Genomic DNA, 18506 nt, shown 5'->3' on the forward strand with positions numbered 1-18506 from the left:
TACCCCCAGGGTTTGTCACTGCAGCCTCTCTGCTTCCTGGGCTCTTCCATGGGGTGTCTGTCCCTCTACAGAGGACACTTGTTTTGGAGTGGGGAAATGCCCTGCTAGGGGTCCCCATGTTGGCCTGCTCATTTCCAGCCCCATGACCCCTCTCCACACATCCTGACATGCAAAATGTCTGATAGGTAGGGATCAGTGGGGTTCAGGGCTGAGGTTTGTCAATTCCCCTTCTCTACTTTGAGCCTTTGATGCAGCCTCTCTGGACAAAAGGGGATTTTTTTTTTCCTGCTGATTCAGCTCCTGGAGAAAAATGCCCTGAATTGTGCCAGGTGACTCAGAGCATATCTGGGGAGAATCAGCCTGAGCTGGTCAGAGAGACTGCAAACCTCCACTCTGGAAAAATGGGCAGAGGCAGAAACCCAGGACAGGCTGTGCTGGAAAGGGGAGCCCTGCTGGAACTTGGACTTGCTTGCTGCTACACTCCATGCCTTGGTCCTCTGGGTACACAGAGAACTTCCAGGAGATGAGGGAAGCACAACTGTGGCCAGTGTGCATCATGTAGCAGAAAAACAGGGTCAACACTGATGTGTTTGAACCAAAAACCCTCCTAGCAGCAACCCAGGGCTTTCCAAGCACATGGCTCAGAGCAGATGCAAATATTTCTGAGATGGATTTTGGAGGAGCAGTTAAATTTGAGCTAGAGAGAGGAGAAAACTTTGGGTAAGGCTCACAAGGTGCCTGTCTCGTGGCTGGAAAGGTGATAGGAACAGAGTGACATGTGGATCTGAGGGAGTGGTGGTGTAGGGAGCCAGGATTTTGGAGTTGCATCTTTTGAGGGTATCAGCAAATTCCTCACCCCAGAGGGAAGGGAGGAGAGCTGGGCATGGGGAGCCTGTGTGCTGCAGTGTGGCTCCTGCTGGAGCCATTCCTGCCCTATTGCTGAATCCAGGCCCTCCACTGCCCTGAGCTATTCAACCATGTGGAAAAATCAGTGGTGTGGTAGCTGCCATCTCCTTCAGCCCAGCCACTTTCAGTTTGTCATTTCTCCTGCTCCCCACCCTGATCTGAGCACAGACCCAAGCCCTAAGCTGGGACTGCTGGCCCAAACCCCAGGCAGTGGGGACATGGGAATAATTCCTGGTATCCTTCCCTCTACCCACCTGCCACATGAGCCACCAGTTACCAGAGAGATGGGGCAGATCCTGCCCCCTTTCCTTACCCTGTCTCTGCTCCTTGCTCCTTGCAGTGCTTCTCCCTGCCTGGCTCCCTTGGCTTTCACTAAGCACTGGGGTCATGCACAGGGTATTAACATGCTTAGCCTTCACCCACCACAGGGTTAAGCTGTGTTCCCAGCCCCATCTGAGTGGGAGCAACCAAAAGCAGGCAAATAAAGGAAGAGATGGGACTCTGCAAAATGAAAAACACCTTTATTTTTAAACTCTTTCTTTAAAAACATATTTGTAAAAGTTTACAGCATAAAAATAATATCTCATGGCTATAAATGTGACATAGTACAAATCCTACAAATACAACTGTAAACCTAGAAAAATGTTAACTCTTTGGTACCTTAGTCTGAACTCTGTTTTATCCTTCACCCTCATGCTGATTTTGACAGAGAGCATGGAGATAGGTGCTGCTGCTGTTCAAAAAGGCTGCAGAGGAACAGTGTGATGCCAGCAAGTTAGCACAGCAGGATGGGGAGAGGGCACACTTTGGGCAAGATTTGCAGTTCTGGTGCAATCAGTCCATGAAGGAGGAAAGAAGAGGAATGATGGGACACTGCAGGCCTCCCAGCACAAATTGGCTTCCCTGCCTCCTCCCACCCCAGCAAGAGTCATCCCCCCAAAGTGCTGCTGGAGCAGCTCCCCTGCCCTTGCCAAAGCCAACTAGATGCACCTTGGCATTTCCCAGAGGTGGAACATGGGAACTATGCTGCTAGCCCAGCAGCCCGTGTGCTGGCCTATGGACACTTACTCTAAGCAATATCTGGCTTGCTTTGGGCAAGTCCTGCAGGTGACAGGGTGTCTGCACTGTTGCACCCAGGCAGGGCTGGGGTCTGCTGCAGGAATGGCCTGTGTGTGCCTGGAGCTGCCCTGGCTGCTCTCTGCCTGGGCAAACACCTGAGGCAAGGGATGCCAAAAGGGCCACCAAAGGGCCACCAAAGGGCAACCTTTGTGTTCTCCAAGTGGGAGCACAGCCAGGCTGCATCCAGGCTCCCTGATCATGCTGGCACCTGAGCTAGGCACCGAGCCCAGCCAGGCCTCTGCCTTGTGCTTGTGTGTTGGAACAGGGGTTTTCTCTCTGTGAAATCCCCTCCTGCACATCTGCCAGCTCTGCACAGACCTTGGGCTTCCCCACAGGCAAACCCTAAGTGCTTGGTACCTTTATTTGTGGTGCTGTCTCTCCCTCAGCCCTGACTGGGAAGGAAGAGAAGAGCTGCTTCTCCCTTGTGGCTGACTTCCCCTGGCTGCACATCTGCACTGCACTTCTGCCCCATCCCCAGGGACCCTGCACAGGCCCCTGGGCAGGTGAACAGAGACAATTTAGTCACAAGTAAAGTCCACTGTGCTCTAGATTTCTTAACACAACACAAACAAACACTAAACGTGACACTCGTGCTTAAGAAAATACCACACTCAAACTGAGAAGGATAAAAGGATTAAAAACTGTGCACACATCAGTCTGAGGAACACCTTAAATGTGGAAAGAGACACCAGAGTGCTGCATTAGTTTCTGGGATACACATATGAAATAGTGACTGGCAGTAGGATTATGCATATACTGGTTCTGATAACAATGTAACAGATGTAGAGTAAAATATAATCTACAAATAAAAAGATATTGCACTAGAGATGGGCCCAAGCTGTGACATATCTTCCTTCATGGGGGGCTCAGTTTGGGTCCACCTCTAAACACAAAACCACACCCAAACAAAAAACACTGATCTTCAAAACAGAAAACCCAGTGGGATCAGTTCCCTTCAGAGTCTCAACAGAGAAATTACAGCTACAAAACTGATGGGCACAGAACAGCCAAACATTTCTCCTGGCCCTCACCTGCCAGGCCATGCAGGCACTGGGATGTTGGCAGGAGACAGAGGGAGTGTGGGGCTGGATCTGTCATCCCCAGCTCTGCCAAGCCCTCTCTTTCAGGGATGCTTAGCAAAATATGTTGGCTTTGTCCAGCTGCCAGCTTATCCCTGGCTGAGAAGGTCTGGTCACTGCAACTTGCTAAAGGTGCTGTGAAAGGTTGAGTAAGGACAGGAAAATACTACAAAGTGCAAGACTCAGCCCTTAAAATCAGAGGGCCAAGGGCAAGTATTTGGTTATATTCCTCTGGAGTGCAGAATGGTACCATTTTGCAGAGTCTGGTGTACCTACTTTAAGAAGGAATAGGGAGGTGGGGATAGCACCCCATTAGCAGCCAGAACAGATTTTGATGCAAATTATAATTGCAGTAAATCTACAAATGGGACAAAATGCAATAGGCATTTAAATTAGCTAATGCTTAGCTAACAGCACAAAATACCTGAGCTCCCCCAGCAGGGAGATCTCTCCTTTCAGGACTGTGAAAACTATTTGATAGTGGAAAATTAGTAATCTCATTAGCAATTAAATCTGTACAAGATGAAGTTTAGAACAGGATTTTTGAAATAAGCAAATGGCCAAAGAGAAAGTGAGAAGCTGTTAATTGATGGGGAAATCTTTGGGCTGGATGGAGGTAGTAAAAGTAGCTCTTTCAGATTGTTCTTGTTGCTAGAAGTATCTAATATTTTTATTAGTCAGTCCAGCCCAAAAATAAGTTTGTTAACAGAATTTGCTGATGACCCAATGTCTGGAACAGCAGGGAGTAGCTTGGTTAGAAATGCTGGAAGTGTAGAAAGACGTAGGTGCCTAGACTGGTCAGAGGATGACTCCAAGCTCTCAGCATGTTGTGGCTGGGAAAAAGCCAATATTATCCAAAGCTACACCAGGCAAGTGGAGACCAGCACAGGCCAGAACTATTAATGACCTGTGTGAGGGCTAGGTTTGACCCCACCTGCAGTGCTGGGTACTTCTGGTCACCTTTGATAGAGAAGGATGAATCAAAAAATGGAGCTGGTGCAGATAGGGTCTATTAGGATAATCTGATGTGCCATCCTATGGACTTGAGTTGCAGTGACACAACAAAGCCAAGCACCTTACATGTTAAAAAATATCAAGTGATCTGACCCAGAGGATCTCATAAATTGCTGCTTCTCTGCAGTGAGGATTATCTAATGAACTGTGGCCAGAGGAGATGACTCCTTCATTACAAGCAGGAGGAACAGAAGATGGAAAAACAGTTGTCATTCACAGTATGTTTCCTATGGATGGTGGGGAATCTGACCACATAGGCTGAAAATATCCTCTGCTGGCTGCCAATAAAAGTGCTGTTTCTTATGTTCACATTTTACCAAGGACATCAGCCCACAAAACACCTACTCCTCCTTTAGCTGCATAAATGGTAGCACTGGAATGGTAGAAAACTTAAAACAGAAGCTGTTTTGCTGGGGATTTCTGGCAGAAGTTACATACTTTAAAAAAAAAATTAAATTCTCAGTGGTTCTGAGATGGCAGAAGCGCAGCAAGATGCTGATTGAATTTCTGATTTTGTAAACCTTCCTATGCAGTTCCTGTAGGATGCACAGAGAGATGTGCATGAGTAGGACAATGAAGAGTTAATGGGAGCAGGGGACATACAGTGAGCAGAGCCCTGTGTGAAGTGAAACTCATTTCAGAGAAAAACCTGCTGTCTTCTGTGGTGTCAGACCTCTGGTTTTGGGGGTCCACTTTCATCTCTGCACAGGTGAGGTTCACAACTCATTTCCAAAGCCTGGTGTTCCTCCTGCTGGTTCAAGTGCCAGCTGAGAGCACGAGAAGCCCCTGACCCATCTGTGAGAAGCAGAGGGAAGGTCTGGGACCATTTAGTTTTCAAAACACTCTCCAAGAGAGAGGAATCCTCCCCTATTTCTCTTGCCCTGCTTGGTTCCCTGTGACATTTCACAGCCCTGGCAGGCTGCAAGTGGCTCTGCCTGACCCCAGAGGGTGGCAGAACATGAGACACAGTTCAGCTGTGACCAAGGAGCTCCCTAGCCTCTCTCCCTCTCTTTCTTTGGAGCTATCCCTGCGTTGGTGTTCTGGCATCCTTATTTCTGCCCATAATCTTGCTGTGACTCAGGAGGGAACAGTGAGCCCTCCCATCCTGAAAAAGGGTGTTTGGGTGAACAGTTTACCAAAGGTGAGCCTTTGCTTCCCAAAGATAAGGCACAAGGATTCTGCAGCTGGCGTGGTTATATGATTTCCCAGCACATGAGCTGGGTGTAGTGGCAGTAGATTAATGAATAACCATATTGCTTCCTTATACTGGCCCTGGCTAGTGGATTAATACATTTGTTCCCTTTAAATCTTCAATGGAGAATAATTAGCTTAGTGTCCACACAGACAACACGAACAACAGTGACTGCCCTCATTGCTTCCATAACCAAGTCATTGTGAGGGCATTGGAGCTCCTGGGGCTCCTGGTGCCATGCTGGGCACAAAAGGCTGTGACAGCCTCCAGGTGGATGCAGAGCTGTGCCCCAGAGCTGTGAATACCTGTAGTGCTTGTGTGCTCTATCCACCAGAGAATCTCTGTCGAGAGGAAAATGGTAATTCCATCCCTCCCAGACACTGGCTGGCCTCTTCAGGATTGGACTGTGCTGGAGGAGAATCCAACGTACTCCTGACCTCCAGCAGCTGTAGGTTGGTGCTGCAGGTTCTCTACACCCCAGCAATGGCCTCCAGGTGGATGATCTGTCCCTGTGGTATTTCACAGAACCAGGTGTGGCTGCTGCTGACACCATCAGAGAAGTGCTGGTGCAGAGACGAAACTCCTTGCCATGGGGGAGAAACAGGCTGGAGTATCATCTTGGCAATGCAGAAAGTGGCATCTCGTGGAGATCCAAGCCATGTCTTCCACTTGAAAAGATGCTGGTCTGTGAGATGTCTCCCTCCTGCAGTGGTTTGGTCACTGAGGAGGATGTGGCAGTGATCTAGAGGGTTTCTGGCACTGAGCCACCTCTTTTTAAGGGGGAAGGGGATGGCAATGGGGAAAAGTCTTTAACTCCCCACCCAGCAGTGGGAGACAGGAGGGAAGGAGGAATGCTGGGACAGGAGGGGATGTCCTGATGTACAAGTGCAAGCATGGCTCTCTGTGACATCTGGCTCAGCCCCTCAGCTGGCCTCTCCATAAGGAGATGCAAAGTCAGGCCAGCTCTGACTACAGGAAGCTCTCCTCCACCTCTTGGTGTCCTGTGCTTGGCTCCTGGCAGCCTGGCTGTGGGTCGGATTCCTGCTCCTCGTCCTGCCGGAGGCCCAGAGGGCTGTCACAGGATATTGTAGATGATGTGTTGGCCTCGTTCAGCACAGAGCTGAAGGGAGACAAGAGGGAGAGAAATGAGTGTCCTGTCCCAGGTCTCCTGGTGGGAGAGGATTCCCATAACCTGAGATGTGTGTTGAGTTCCCAGCAGCCCCACTGTGTCTGTGTAGCTTCCCACAGTGGAACAAACCATACCAGGTGGGTCTATTCAGCCTTCAAACACAACACGTGGCTGTCTGGGCTCTACAGAACGTGGTTTCCTGTGTGCTCTCTTCCCCGTGAGTGGGGTTGCTTGTCCTCAGCTGTGCAGGGATGTGACATTGTGCCCTATCTTAGCTCAGTCCCAGCTCCTCAGGTTCACCTCCATCCCTGTGGGCTCCAGCACAGCACCTCAGATGGGGTGACACTGCCCTCCTCCTCTCCCAATATATCCATCCCCAGTCTCTGCCTCAACAGAGCATCCCCATTTCCTCCTGAGGCCCCTGTTTCAGATTTGGACAGCTGGGGGAAAGGACAGCACTCAGAAGGAATGTTTTTACCTGGCCCGGCTGATGGAGGCCTCCTGAGGGAGGTCACAGCTTGCCTCAGGTCTGGGGTCGGGCAGAGGGATGATATAGTCATTGTCAGCCCCGCTCTGGTGCACGGCTGTGTACAGGGTGCTGCTGCTGGGGGAGCTGGCAGCCAGCTGGGCATTGTTCAGCACAGCAGCTGCGGGTCTGGTGCGCACAACCGCGGGGTGGTCACTCTTCATGAACTCCTCATCCACCTGCTGGTACCTCTGCTCCCACAGGGCAGGGCAGCAAAGAAAGGGAAAGGTCTTGTGAGTGGGGACAATGAGTTTGTGTTGTGTTTCCTTCTCCTGCCTGCCAGGGTTGTCCCAGAGGGGCTCTAGCTGGGTTCAGCTGCCCTTACTCGAACAAAGATAGGCCATGACCACTTCCTAAGGGAGAAATCAGTGGCACAACTTCACAGCTCCAAAATACCAAAGAGCATTTTCATCTTCTGGCAGTTGTGATTTCTACAGTTCCTGAGTTACCAGCTGCCTGTCTGGAGATGCATTTGTCTCAGCAATGTTCCTGGGATGCCCAACCACCTTCACTGGCTGCTCCAACCAATGCGACCTCAGTCACAGCAAAGTCCTCTGGCACTGCAGCACTAAACCCTGACTGAGGGCCCTCACCAAGGCACTGACCCCCCTCTGTCCCTCCAGCACAGACATACCTTTCTGTAGCAGTCCACCAGGAGGTTTCCCATAAGCACCACCAGCTGTGAGAAGGATGGCCTGATCTCAAACTTCTCCTCCCAGCACTTCTGCATGATGTTGTAGCTGCCAAGAGGGAAGGGAGAGTTATCAGGTGAGGTAGAAATGCTTCTGCAAGGTGTAAAGCACATTCAGGGCAAACACGTGTTGACAGCACTTACATTTCATCAGAGGCATGGGTGGGTTTGGACATCCGATAGCCACGTTTGATGGCGTTGTAGAACTGCTCATTCATAGGCAGCTCAGGGTATGGAGTCCCTCCTGGGGGTAAAGGGAGAGCAGGAATTAGGCTGCAGGATTGCCTGCCACTCTCCAGACAACACACATTTCACACTAAGGTTTTCTTATTTCTTTACCTTTCCCGTTTCATTTCACTTCCAAATGCAACGAGAGCATGGGGAAGAAGGAGACAGGGAATGAAGTGCTAGTCTGGCTGATAAAGTAGGGACTTGGGGGTTAGAAATGCATTTTTATTGTTTTTGAAGAGATTCTGCTAACATATTAACAGAACTAGACACCACCACAACCTCCAGGGCACTTACCTAGAGTGAATATCTCCCAAAGAAGAATCCCAAATGACCACACATCACTCAGGGTGGTGTAGAGGTTGTTGAAGATGCTCTCTGGAGCCATCCACTTAAGGGGCAAGAAGGTCTAAGAGAGAATCAAAAATGAGACAATAAGAGAGTCAGCTATACCCACAGCACTTGTTTCAACAGATAAGAGCCTGACAGCCAATTTACAAGCAAAGATGACCCTTCAGATTTGCCTGTGAATTCAACACATCTGTTGACATCTGCTGTCAGTCCATTCTGGAAGGGACCAGTTGCCTCCTTTGTGCAGAACAGACCCAGCAGGCAGGAGGAAAGAATGAATGTGCTGTATCCATTTCCATCACAGCCTGCCATGATGAATGCACACATGTCACAGTGTGTTCCCTTGCTCTTGAGGAGGCCACTGACTTGCACAACCTGACCAAAGACTCCTGAAGAAAGTCCAGGCCTATCTTACTTTGGAAACTGAGACAGGCTGGAAGGAGCTAAGGGATGACCAGAAAAGAGCCAAAGGATACATCCAGCTTCTTTTCTGTTCTTACTCATGCAGAGTAATAAAAAAGAAAACCTCACTTGACCAGCTTGTAGGCAGCGCTGCCTGTGCTGCTCCTGGGATTTGCTTGCACAATGAATACCAAAATAATCTCCAGGAAGGATTGCAAAGGGGCTCAGTTTCATTTCCCATTTTGGACAGGAAACCAGCTATGTCAAGGCTGGACTGAAAACCCCAATCCCTCTGCGGGAGGTTCCCCCTGACCAAGCTCTGAGTACCTGTTTGACAACACATGGGAGAAAGCATGAGAGAAGTTATGTAGTTTGTACATTAAAGATTGGGGTTTAAGGCACCTGTCTCTATTCACAGCTCCCCCAGCCTCAGTTTCATTGGGAATTACATGGCCTGCTTTGCTTGAGATTGGAGATTCAGAAATGTCTCAGGAGTGAATAGGTTGTTGTTGAAATCACAAGGAAATGGTTTCTGGCAAAGCTCAATTACAGCCTTATCCTCCCCTGCCTCAAAAGATTAGAGACATTTCTTTGGAAAGTAGCTGCTTGCAAGAAGACACTTCTTCTTAACTTGTGGTCTAGTGGTTAGAGCAGAACCCTGTGAATCTCTTCCCAGAGTGGTCAGTGAGTCACTACAGCCCTACCAAGCTGCCTAGCCTTGCTCTCCTCCTGTCTGAAGCTCAGGACCACACTCAGTGCTGGCAGGATGCAGCACTGCTGCCAGGACTGGGACAGTGTGCAATCCTGAGTGGGGACAATCCTGAGTTTTGCTACTGCTCAGGGTCTTCTGCAAAGGGCCAGGAGACATGGGCATGCAATTCTGCTGCTGCACAGTGTGCAGAGCAAACAAATGAAGGGTGGCTGGTTGTTGACATCATCTCCTGGTAGTCCTGCCCTGCCATCACCTCTGGGCACACTGATGGACAGGTGGCTCACAGGAGGTGCCAGGCTCAGAGCCTGGGGAAGAAGGAGCTTGCAAGGCTCCTGGTACTCACACTGCCTTTGGAGATATAGTTGGAATCCCTCATGATGTCCCTTGCCAGGCCAAAGTCACAGATCTTCACCAGCTTCCCCTCACAGATGAGGACATTCCTGGCAGCCAGGTCACGGTGCACACACTGCAGGGGGACACAGAGCACTGTCACTGCAAGGAGCCTTCACAGCCTGAGAACACACCCAGCTCCAGCACCAGCCCATTCCTGGGGCTGCAGGAACAGTAACCACCTCACATAATTTCACCTCTAGGGATAATCATGGCTCAGTCACTAGCAGAGCTGTAACAGTTTGCCGTTTGCCTGGACTGCTTCCTCTGTGACAGCAATAGCCACATGGATCCAGCAGGGAGAACTGGAACAACCCAGCAGAGAGGGGACTGCCAGGGCCAGACCAAGCAAGGGGGCTTGGTGGGCTGGAAGGAGGGAATGTCTCCATCTCTGTTTGGACAATCCAACCCAGCAGCCTAAAAACATCAGAGTTACACCAGCCTGGGTTGTGTCTCCTAGTTTTGCAGCATGTTGGATGTTTTCCATATGAACAGACATTTCTGTCTGACATTTGCTCCCTGACATTTGCTGCAGGAGAACTGACCATGCACTTTTAGGGATCAGACTGCCTGGCTGGGGGCAGAGAGCCAGGAATTTCTCTCTGCATTGATGCCATTGATGCCTTCTGTTAGCCCTGCCCTGTGTGATGCTTCACACAATCCAGCTCTATTACTGCCAGACTTTAGGAAATCGCAGAGCCTAGTCCTCTATGGCGTCTTAATTTCCACTGAACAAGCATTTCTGATGACTCCTGGGGTGCTCAGAGCATGCAGTGCAATAAGGGTGTCCAGGAAGGATAGTTACTCTGCTGCAGAATGTCTTGTGCTTTAGCTCCCAGCACGCTGTTTGGTCATCCCAGTAAATAGGGATGATATAATGCCACAGCTGTGCTGAACACAGCTCAGGAGGAGCACAGGAGGGAATCTGAAGTCTGAAGCTCAGTGTGAGCCAGGGTTAGCTGTCACATGCAAATACAGTCATGCTGATCTCCAGGACTGTGTTTCCAAAGGGAAGTGGTCAGCAGCTCTTCAATTGCACGGCCACTTATCCCACAAGGAGTTTGACAAGGGCAGAGGGACAGTGGGAGGAGGCTGACCACAGGACAGGGTAGAAAACTCACTGCTGGCCACAGACCAGACAGCATACATACATTTTTGGAAGCCAGGAACTCCATCCCATTGGCCACCTGGAAGCTGAAGCCCACCAAGTCCATGTAGCTGAGGAGTGGAGACTCATTTATCAGTGTCACCCGGTCTGTCCTTTCAGGAGCTGGAGGGCAAGCAGAGATGCATGTTGGTGTTACCCAGCACACTGGTGAGCCTCCCACTAGTGCAAGGGGAATGCTCTGCCTCCATCAACAATGGGACAGAGCCAGGAGCTCTGACTGTGAGGACATCTACCACTGCTACTGGATGAGCCCCAAAAGTGACCTTTGCAAGCAAAGGCATGCAGCACCCAAAGTACAAGCAGCTCTCCCTCCTGCTGTGGCCATGCTGTTACCTGAGGGGGAGTAGCTGTCCAGCTCATAGGGGGTGCCATAGTTAGAGGAGTCAATGTCAGCATACTTGACTTCCCCCTTCATGTCAGACATGGGCACATAGTCCAGGGAGTCGTCCTTGCTCATGTCCATGTAGCCCCCGTCACTCTCGACAGACATGGAGAGGTGGCTGTGGGGGGAAGCAGAGAGGCTGCTCAGACCCAGAGGAGAGGAGGAGACATGAGGGCTGGGGACAATGATTAGTGAGTGTGAAATCCCCAAACCCTCAGCCCCAGCACTGAAATGTCCCACACAGCTGGGGAAGAAGCCCTGCATCACGGGTGAAGTGGTGTGCAAATGGCATAGTGCTCAGGAAGGTCTCAGCTGCCTTCGGGCACCAAGGGCAGGGGGGAGCTCTAATACTGCTCCATTTTTCTATTGTTTTGACCTGTTGGAAGGAAATGCTGCTTTCTAACTTCCCAGGGGATCATTTCTCTGTGCTGCTGTGCCTGCATCCCTTGCAGCTGGCAACCAGATAAAGGACCATTTTCCTTTCCTTGTGGCACCTCTTGTGCAACTGCCCTCCTTGTAGCACTTCTCCCTTAGGCTCGGTAGCAACTCAACCTGCCCTGGAAATGCAGAGCTGAGATCTCCAGTGGTTAAGACATGCTGGAAAACCCTGTGTCTCTGTACTCAGTGCGTGGCCATCGTTAAGCAAATAAAGTTAACGATGCCAGGAAATATTCCCAACTGGCATGGAGCAGCTGGCAGGCTGCAGACACGGTTTGCTAACTCCTCGCTGTCAGGAGCTGACTGGAGGTGACTGCTTGGCACATGGGCTGGTCTAACACGGTAACAGAGGAGCCAGCTGTGCCTCATTGCTTATTTCACGGCTGCGGAGAAATGCAGGATCCCTCCTGGCAGTGCCAGCCTCCCTCCCTGCCGGGCTGGGATGCGGCAGGGAGGAGCAGCGCTGCTCTCCCGGTACCTGAGCAGCTGCTCGTCCTTGGGGGCGTTGCCGTAGAGCTCCGCCTCCCGCCGAGCCTTGTCCCCGCAGCACTGCAGGAAGGTGTGCTTGTTGCGGTGCAGGTAATCCACCAGGTCCCCGTAGCGGCAGTACTCGGTGATGATGTAGATGGGTCCTGGCGGGACACAACACCTGCTTCAGCCCTGCCTTGGCCACACAGCCCGTGAATTTCATTGCACAAGGATATCACCAGACTGCAGGATGTCTAGGCAGGGCCAAAGGGAAAAGCCACCTTTCTGGTACGGAGTATTTTTTGGTATTTGGAATTTGTGTTTGTGGAGGGAGGTGGGGGTTAACAGACAAATGCCTTCCCTGTTTCAATCAGGTTGGAAGAAAGGTATTCAGAATCCCACAAGGCTCTCTTAGGAGAAGATTGAATCATTTGGAATCAGAAAACAGGAATTATTCTATCTAAGGACAGTTGTCCTGAGCACAGCCCAGGGAAGCAGAGAGAGGAGACAGGGTGCTCAGGGCTCATCTAACCTCCTTTGGTGCAGGCCCCCAGCAAGTTGACAATGTTGAGGTGAGGTCCCAGGTGGCTCATGATCTTCAGCTCAGACATGAGGGCTTGCTTCTCACTGCTGCGGGCTGTGGCTGTTGGGGAGAGCCAGCGTGAGCAGCAGGGCAAGGAGGGCAGAGGGTGGCACTGGTTGGTCTCGTGGCTGTAGGGTGGGAAAGGGGGAGAACTCACACTTGAGCATTTTGACTGCCACTTTCATGGTGGACCGTGAATGGCTCAGGCCATGGGCTGTTGCCTCCACCACACGACCAAAGGCACCAGAGCCGAGAGTGCGCCCTGCAAAGAAACAGCCAGGAGGCAAAGTTGGCAGTGCTCTAGAGGAGCCTGGAAAATACAAGTTGCTTGTCTGAAACCACACCAGCCTTGCTGCAGTCGTTCTGGTGGGCATGGGCATGAGTTATGATGTTTGGGATTGAGGCTAGTTTCCAGAACTGCCAGTTACAAGGTGGGATGGCCAGGAATAACATGGTACTTAATGCCAAAGGGGGCAGCTGGCCTCCACCATGGTCCTAGATGATCATATCTCCAGGGATCTCTGTGTCTGCTCTGGGCTGGTCTCCTTTGGAAATCTCAACCCAAAACTTATCACCCCCAGACAGCCAGGACTTCAGGAATCCATCAGTGGGACCTGCAGAGCCTTTACCTAGCACCAGCTTGTCCCTGGGCACCTCCCAGGTGGAGTCATAGGGGAGCTGCATGGGATCCACATAGATGTACTCGTGCCCATCAGAGCTGACTGACTCAATCACCTTCCAGCGGATTTCATAACGAGGTTTCTGGAAAAGGGAGCAGAGGGAAAAGAGACATCTGAGAGGCTGGGAGTCAGAGTGGGCTGTATCTAGACTTTGCTAGGGAGCCTTTGGTCTCTACAGCAATTGTCTCATTCCCCATCTACCCCAGAGATGCCAGGGGCACGCAGGAACTGATGGAGGCCCATAGATCCTGATGCAGCCAGGACATCATCAGGCCTAGCACCTTAACCCTGGAGTACCACAGTGCCAGCCTGGGAACACTCTTCTCTTTTACCTTCTGCCACAGCACGATCAGGATGATCAGGGAGATCACAGTGAGGACCAGCAAGGCCAGGATGACAGAAATGATGACCACCTTGAACGGCAAGGCTGCAACGATAGCAGGGACAGCAGTCAGACTCCTCCACCCCCCTGAGCACCCAGGGAAAGGAGGTGAGAGCAGTGCAGAGAGGTCTCTATACACTCTACCCCCAGACACTGACCCTGAGCTGTTCTCTGGGTAGGGACAGTCTCCTCCTGACAGATTTCCAGCACTTGCAGAGCCCCAGGGATGATGGGGTCATGGGTTGTTACTGGCTTCTGCCTCAGGAGAGGTTTGGCCATGGGAGGGTGCAAAGATCTAGAGGGGCTGTTTTGCTTGGGGGAGAGCTGGCAGCCCTGGGCCTGGGCTTAGACCATCCTTCCTCATATTTGGGATGTTCAGCACATGGATGTCCAAGCCCGTGGCACCATCTAGTGACCCGTGGGCTAACAACAAGACACTGGGGACCTGCTCAGGCACTTGTCTTGCCTCCCTGGAGAGATAGCCCTGGCAGTAGTGGGAAAAGCATACCCATGGCCATTGGGTATAAGGGCTCCACACTCCAACTAGAAGAATCATTTCTGTTCAACCTACAGGAAGGCAGAAGCACCCAGGTTTCCAGGCTGGAGACACAGAAAGGTCTATCTCCCCACTACTCACAGCTTGTCCCAGCCCTCACCGTGTGGGACCAGCGTGATGTCCTGGGAGCTGGTGCCCAGGGAGTTGTGCCCGGTGCACCTGAGGAGCAGGGGCTGGTGCAGCCCGTGCAGCTGCAGGGTGCTGTTGACGCGGTAGAGCCGCCGCTCCGCCAGGTACGAGGCGTTGGTCTGCACGCCCATCTCGGACGACTCGTTCCCCAGCAGCCGCCGGGGCTGGCCCGAGCTGCTGCACCTGTGACAGCAGAGAGGCACCTGAGAGGCAGCAGGGGCCATGAACCAGCCTGGGATGGCCAGGAGTGAGTGCCAGCAGAATGCAATTCAAGAAGAGCCTGTTATTGCACTAGATAAAAGTCCAGCTGTTCTCATGGCCTCCATCCCTCCGCTCACCATTTGATGTCGCTGCAAGTAGACCAGCTGATCTCTGGCTGGGGCATGCCCTCAGCAGAGCACGTTACAGTCTGCTCCCCACTGCTGGCACTGCTGTTCTCCTTGAGATCCACCACTTTGGCTGGCACTGAAACCAAAAGACAGTGATGGGAATTAATCTTCCTTTCTGACTGCAGGATGGAAGGGGAACATGATTCCTCTGGGGAATGTGAGCCTCCTGTATCCCTGCCATAGTCTAGGGATGAGCTACGACTCATCACATCCACAATGTTATATTTTTGAAATGGAACAGCAAAAATAATAAGGTTTGAGGGGATTAATCAGGGAGATCTGCTCCCATGTAGCTTGACTGGAGACAGGGTGAGCATGGGGGAAAGTCCTGGACATCACAGCTCTACAATCATCTCTACATCTTCTACCTTTGGCCAAGCTGATGGTGTCTGTGCTGCTTCCCTGTCCCCCTTGCTCTGAAGCCAAGTGTGAGATATTTGACCTGAGTGTGTTTCTTGCTCTAATGCTCTTTCTTTAAGCAAGACCACTCTGGAGCTGAGGCCATAGGAGTAATGGCTTCATTCTGAAGGTTCTGCAGCAAATGATGGTGCCCTCCCTTGAGGCTGCTCCCACTCTCCTCAGCCATGTGTGTGCATGCCCATCCTCACCATTTATCTGCAGATGGAAGGAGAGCTCCTGCTCATCATCCTCATTGGAAGCCCGAATGGTGTAAAATCCTCCTTCTTCCTGCTTCACCCGCACCAGCACCAGAGCTGTCTGGTACCTGGAGGAGACACAGTCCCAGAGTGATGGCTGTGGGAAGGTGCTGGGGACTGATAATGCTTGGAGGCCACCAGCTCCCACCCACCTGAGTGCTCAAAATCCACTCACAGAAAACTATTCAATCAACAACTGTGTCCAGCCAGAATCTGGAGATTCCTTTGTGAATTACCCCCTCTCTGCACCCTGGTGAGGAATGATGGGCAAGTACCTGGTTTCTGACAGGTTCCTGCTGGTGACAGTGAACTCACTACTGCTCTCCATGGTCAATGTCCTGTTGTTCTTCAGCCACACAATGCTGGGTTGGGGATAAGCCTCCACTTCCACCTGGATAGTGTGGCTCTTGTGGACCTCAGCATACACTGTGCTGGGCAGGTGGGTGTGGAAGCGCACAAAGCCACGCTCTGAGGCAAGAGGAAGAGGGGATCAGAGAGGGAAACAACCCCCTCCCTGGCCCTTTGGATAAACACAGGTCTGGAACAAAACTCTGAACACCCAGAAGTGGTGGGGCAGCTCCAGACTTGTGTCTGAGGGGAGTGTGGATGCAGAGCCACACTGGAGCAGAGGAGCTCACAGGGCAGAAGTATGTGGGTGTTATCTTGTGGAGATAATGGAGATGGGGCAGTTTCCCCTAAATTACGTGAAAGAAGGTCAGATGCAGATGGAAGGCAACATGTCTTCACATCACTCGGCACTGCACAGTGCAGAGGAGCTCTTACAAATACCCTCAAGGGTCTTAAAAAGCCATGAAGGGAAATTTGGAATGCTTTGAAGCCAAGAAGTGGGCAGGGGTGACATGGGATGAGGTTTGGCTTGTTGTCATGGTTACTCAGAGCAGAAGTAGGAGGGGAGAACACTGGAGGCTGTGAGAGGGGGTCACTCTGGGACATCCTGCCTGGACATCCACAGGGTTTGCTGGCTTTGGGTGTGGGGGCAGCAACACACCGATCACTTGGACAGTGATGTCTTTCCTGTCTGTTTTCTCATGGTAGCCCTCGGAGACATTGCAGACATAGGTCCCACTGTCCTCCAGCTCTGCGTTCTGGATGATGAGGATGGAGCGGATCTCATGAGTGGATCCAGGCAGGAAGTCAGTCACTGGCTCCACAGCCTTCCCTGCCTGCAAAATGGGGACACGAGACATGGTCTGAGGAGCCAAAAACACGTTCTGCCATTGGGCTTACAGGGAGGAGGGAGAAAGGGGTAGAGGACCCCAGCCTGGCTGCCACAGGACAGGGAGCACACACCGATCAGAGACCCCTGGGACACACAGTCTCAGTCCAAGCATATCCCCATCAAACCTCCCCTGTGGCAGCAGCAGCATCCCACAACCCCTGCCACGGGATGGGTGATTGCCATGGCCCATCTGGGCAAAGGCTGGAGCTGCTGCCCAGAGCTGTGGGGGTGCAGCACTCACCTGCCTGCGGGGATAGTCCCAGTTGAAGTTGACCAGCTCGTTGCCACTCACGGTGCACATCACGGTGACATTTTCCCCCTGGCGCACCACGGTCTGCACCGCGCTGATGGAGACGTTCACAGACGACACTGCCAAAGGTGCAAGGAAGGAATGGATTGTGAAGGGATGAGTGGGCAGCCAGTCCTGTTACCCTGGGTGGACTAGTCCACTGGAAACTGTCTCCCATGAGGGATGGAGCTGGCTTGTGGGTAAAACCCATTCTCTAATGGAGACAGGACTAAATCCAGCCTCCACACTGATCATCACTGACGGGGAGAGCTCTGGTGTTTCCTAGCCTGAAGCAACAGCCACAGCAGGAGCACAGGTGTGCTCAGACAGTATTAGCTCACCCTGGATCCTGTAGACATAGAAAGTGTCTGAATCCACCTCCTGGTCATCCACAAATGTCCGGCAGAAATAGGTCTTATCCTCAAAGAAGCCTTTAAACCCCTGTTGTGGATCATATGTAGCTGGGATGGGGTTCTCCACCTTCTTCTCATAGAGGGTGACCTGCATCTGTGGGTTGGTCACACGGCATGGGATGACAGCCTCTGTGTAGCCCGTGATGAAGATGAAGACCTCTTCAGAGTTGACTGCAGGGAGGAAAACCAGGGAGGGATCTGTGGGAGAGAGGGAACACTGCTTAGAGAAAGCTGCTTGGAAACTTAACCACGGCTGCTTTGTGCTCCTCCAGGAACACTCCACCACAGGGCCCTGACTCCATGCTGGTGGGATGCCTCTTCCCATACTTCCCTTGGGAAAGTAGAGATGCATATTGTGTGCTTGTCAAATGTCTCCTGGGAGGGTGAGAGACACCCAGCACCACTGAGCACCACTGCTCCCCCACCACTTGTCCCAGCACACCACACTCTCCATGAGCTGGCACAGCAGAGATGCCACAGACAGAGACCTACCATAAGGGCTTTTCTGCTATTGGAGAAGGAATTTGGGGAGGCCAGATGCTTCCAGACAGAACAGTAAGTCAAAGCCCTCTTTTTCCTGGTTGCTACACCCCATGGAAACCCACAGGCAAGGACATGGTGACCCCTACCTGGAACGTAGATGTACAGAGCTCTCCTCTCCACTGGCTCTGCAGCCTGCTCAGGGCTGTAGGTGCACGTGTACTCCCCAGTGTGATGGCCTGTCACGTTCCTGAGGGTGACATTGCTGACAAACACACCATCCCTGTGCTCCAGCGAGGCAGCCAGGGGCTGCCCCTCCCGTTCCCAGACCAGCTCTCTGTCCCCATAGCACAGGAGGGAGAAGGTGCTGTGGAGGCTGAGGACAAGCTCAGTGTCTCTGGGTTCGATGTGCAGCCTGCTGTCCCCAAACGCTGCTTCCAGCAGACCTGAGAGAGGAGTGACACGAGAATTGAATTCCTCTGAAATCCACAGAGAAGCACATCTCCTGGCAATG

The 18506-nt window shown here is 51.9% G+C and overlaps 1 protein-coding gene across 1 annotated transcript in view; it reads right to left on the reverse strand.

Moving 5' to 3' along the window:
* Positions 1–1408: 1408 nt before the first annotated feature.
* The window catches only part of PDGFRB (platelet derived growth factor receptor beta), a 30961-nt gene continuing 13863 nt past the window's right edge, over positions 1409–18506 (reverse strand). Inside the window, exons 3-23 of the mRNA XM_079320115.1 lie at positions 18142–18438; positions 17441–17710; positions 17052–17179; positions 16580–16754; positions 15846–16038; positions 15523–15638; positions 14864–14990; positions 14497–14708; positions 13791–13885; positions 13408–13540; positions 12936–13040; positions 12728–12838; positions 12206–12359; positions 11241–11407; positions 10891–11009; positions 9693–9815; positions 8182–8293; positions 7801–7900; positions 7600–7705; positions 6918–7156; positions 1409–6430 (exon numbers count right to left, since the gene is read on the reverse strand). Of these exons, the coding sequence (XP_079176241.1) occupies positions 6280–6430; positions 6918–7156; positions 7600–7705; positions 7801–7900; positions 8182–8293; positions 9693–9815; positions 10891–11009; positions 11241–11407; positions 12206–12359; positions 12728–12838; positions 12936–13040; positions 13408–13540; positions 13791–13885; positions 14497–14708; positions 14864–14990; positions 15523–15638; positions 15846–16038; positions 16580–16754; positions 17052–17179; positions 17441–17710; positions 18142–18438 (3233 nt within the window). The 3' untranslated portion in view covers positions 1409–6279. The remainder of the gene's footprint in view (positions 6431–6917; positions 7157–7599; positions 7706–7800; positions 7901–8181; positions 8294–9692; positions 9816–10890; positions 11010–11240; positions 11408–12205; positions 12360–12727; positions 12839–12935; positions 13041–13407; positions 13541–13790; positions 13886–14496; positions 14709–14863; positions 14991–15522; positions 15639–15845; positions 16039–16579; positions 16755–17051; positions 17180–17440; positions 17711–18141; positions 18439–18506) is intronic.

The sequence above is a fragment of the Erithacus rubecula genome (assembly GCF_903797595.1).
Source record: "Erithacus rubecula genome assembly, chromosome: 16".
Lineage (NCBI taxonomy): Eukaryota > Metazoa > Chordata > Aves > Passeriformes > Muscicapidae > Erithacus > Erithacus rubecula.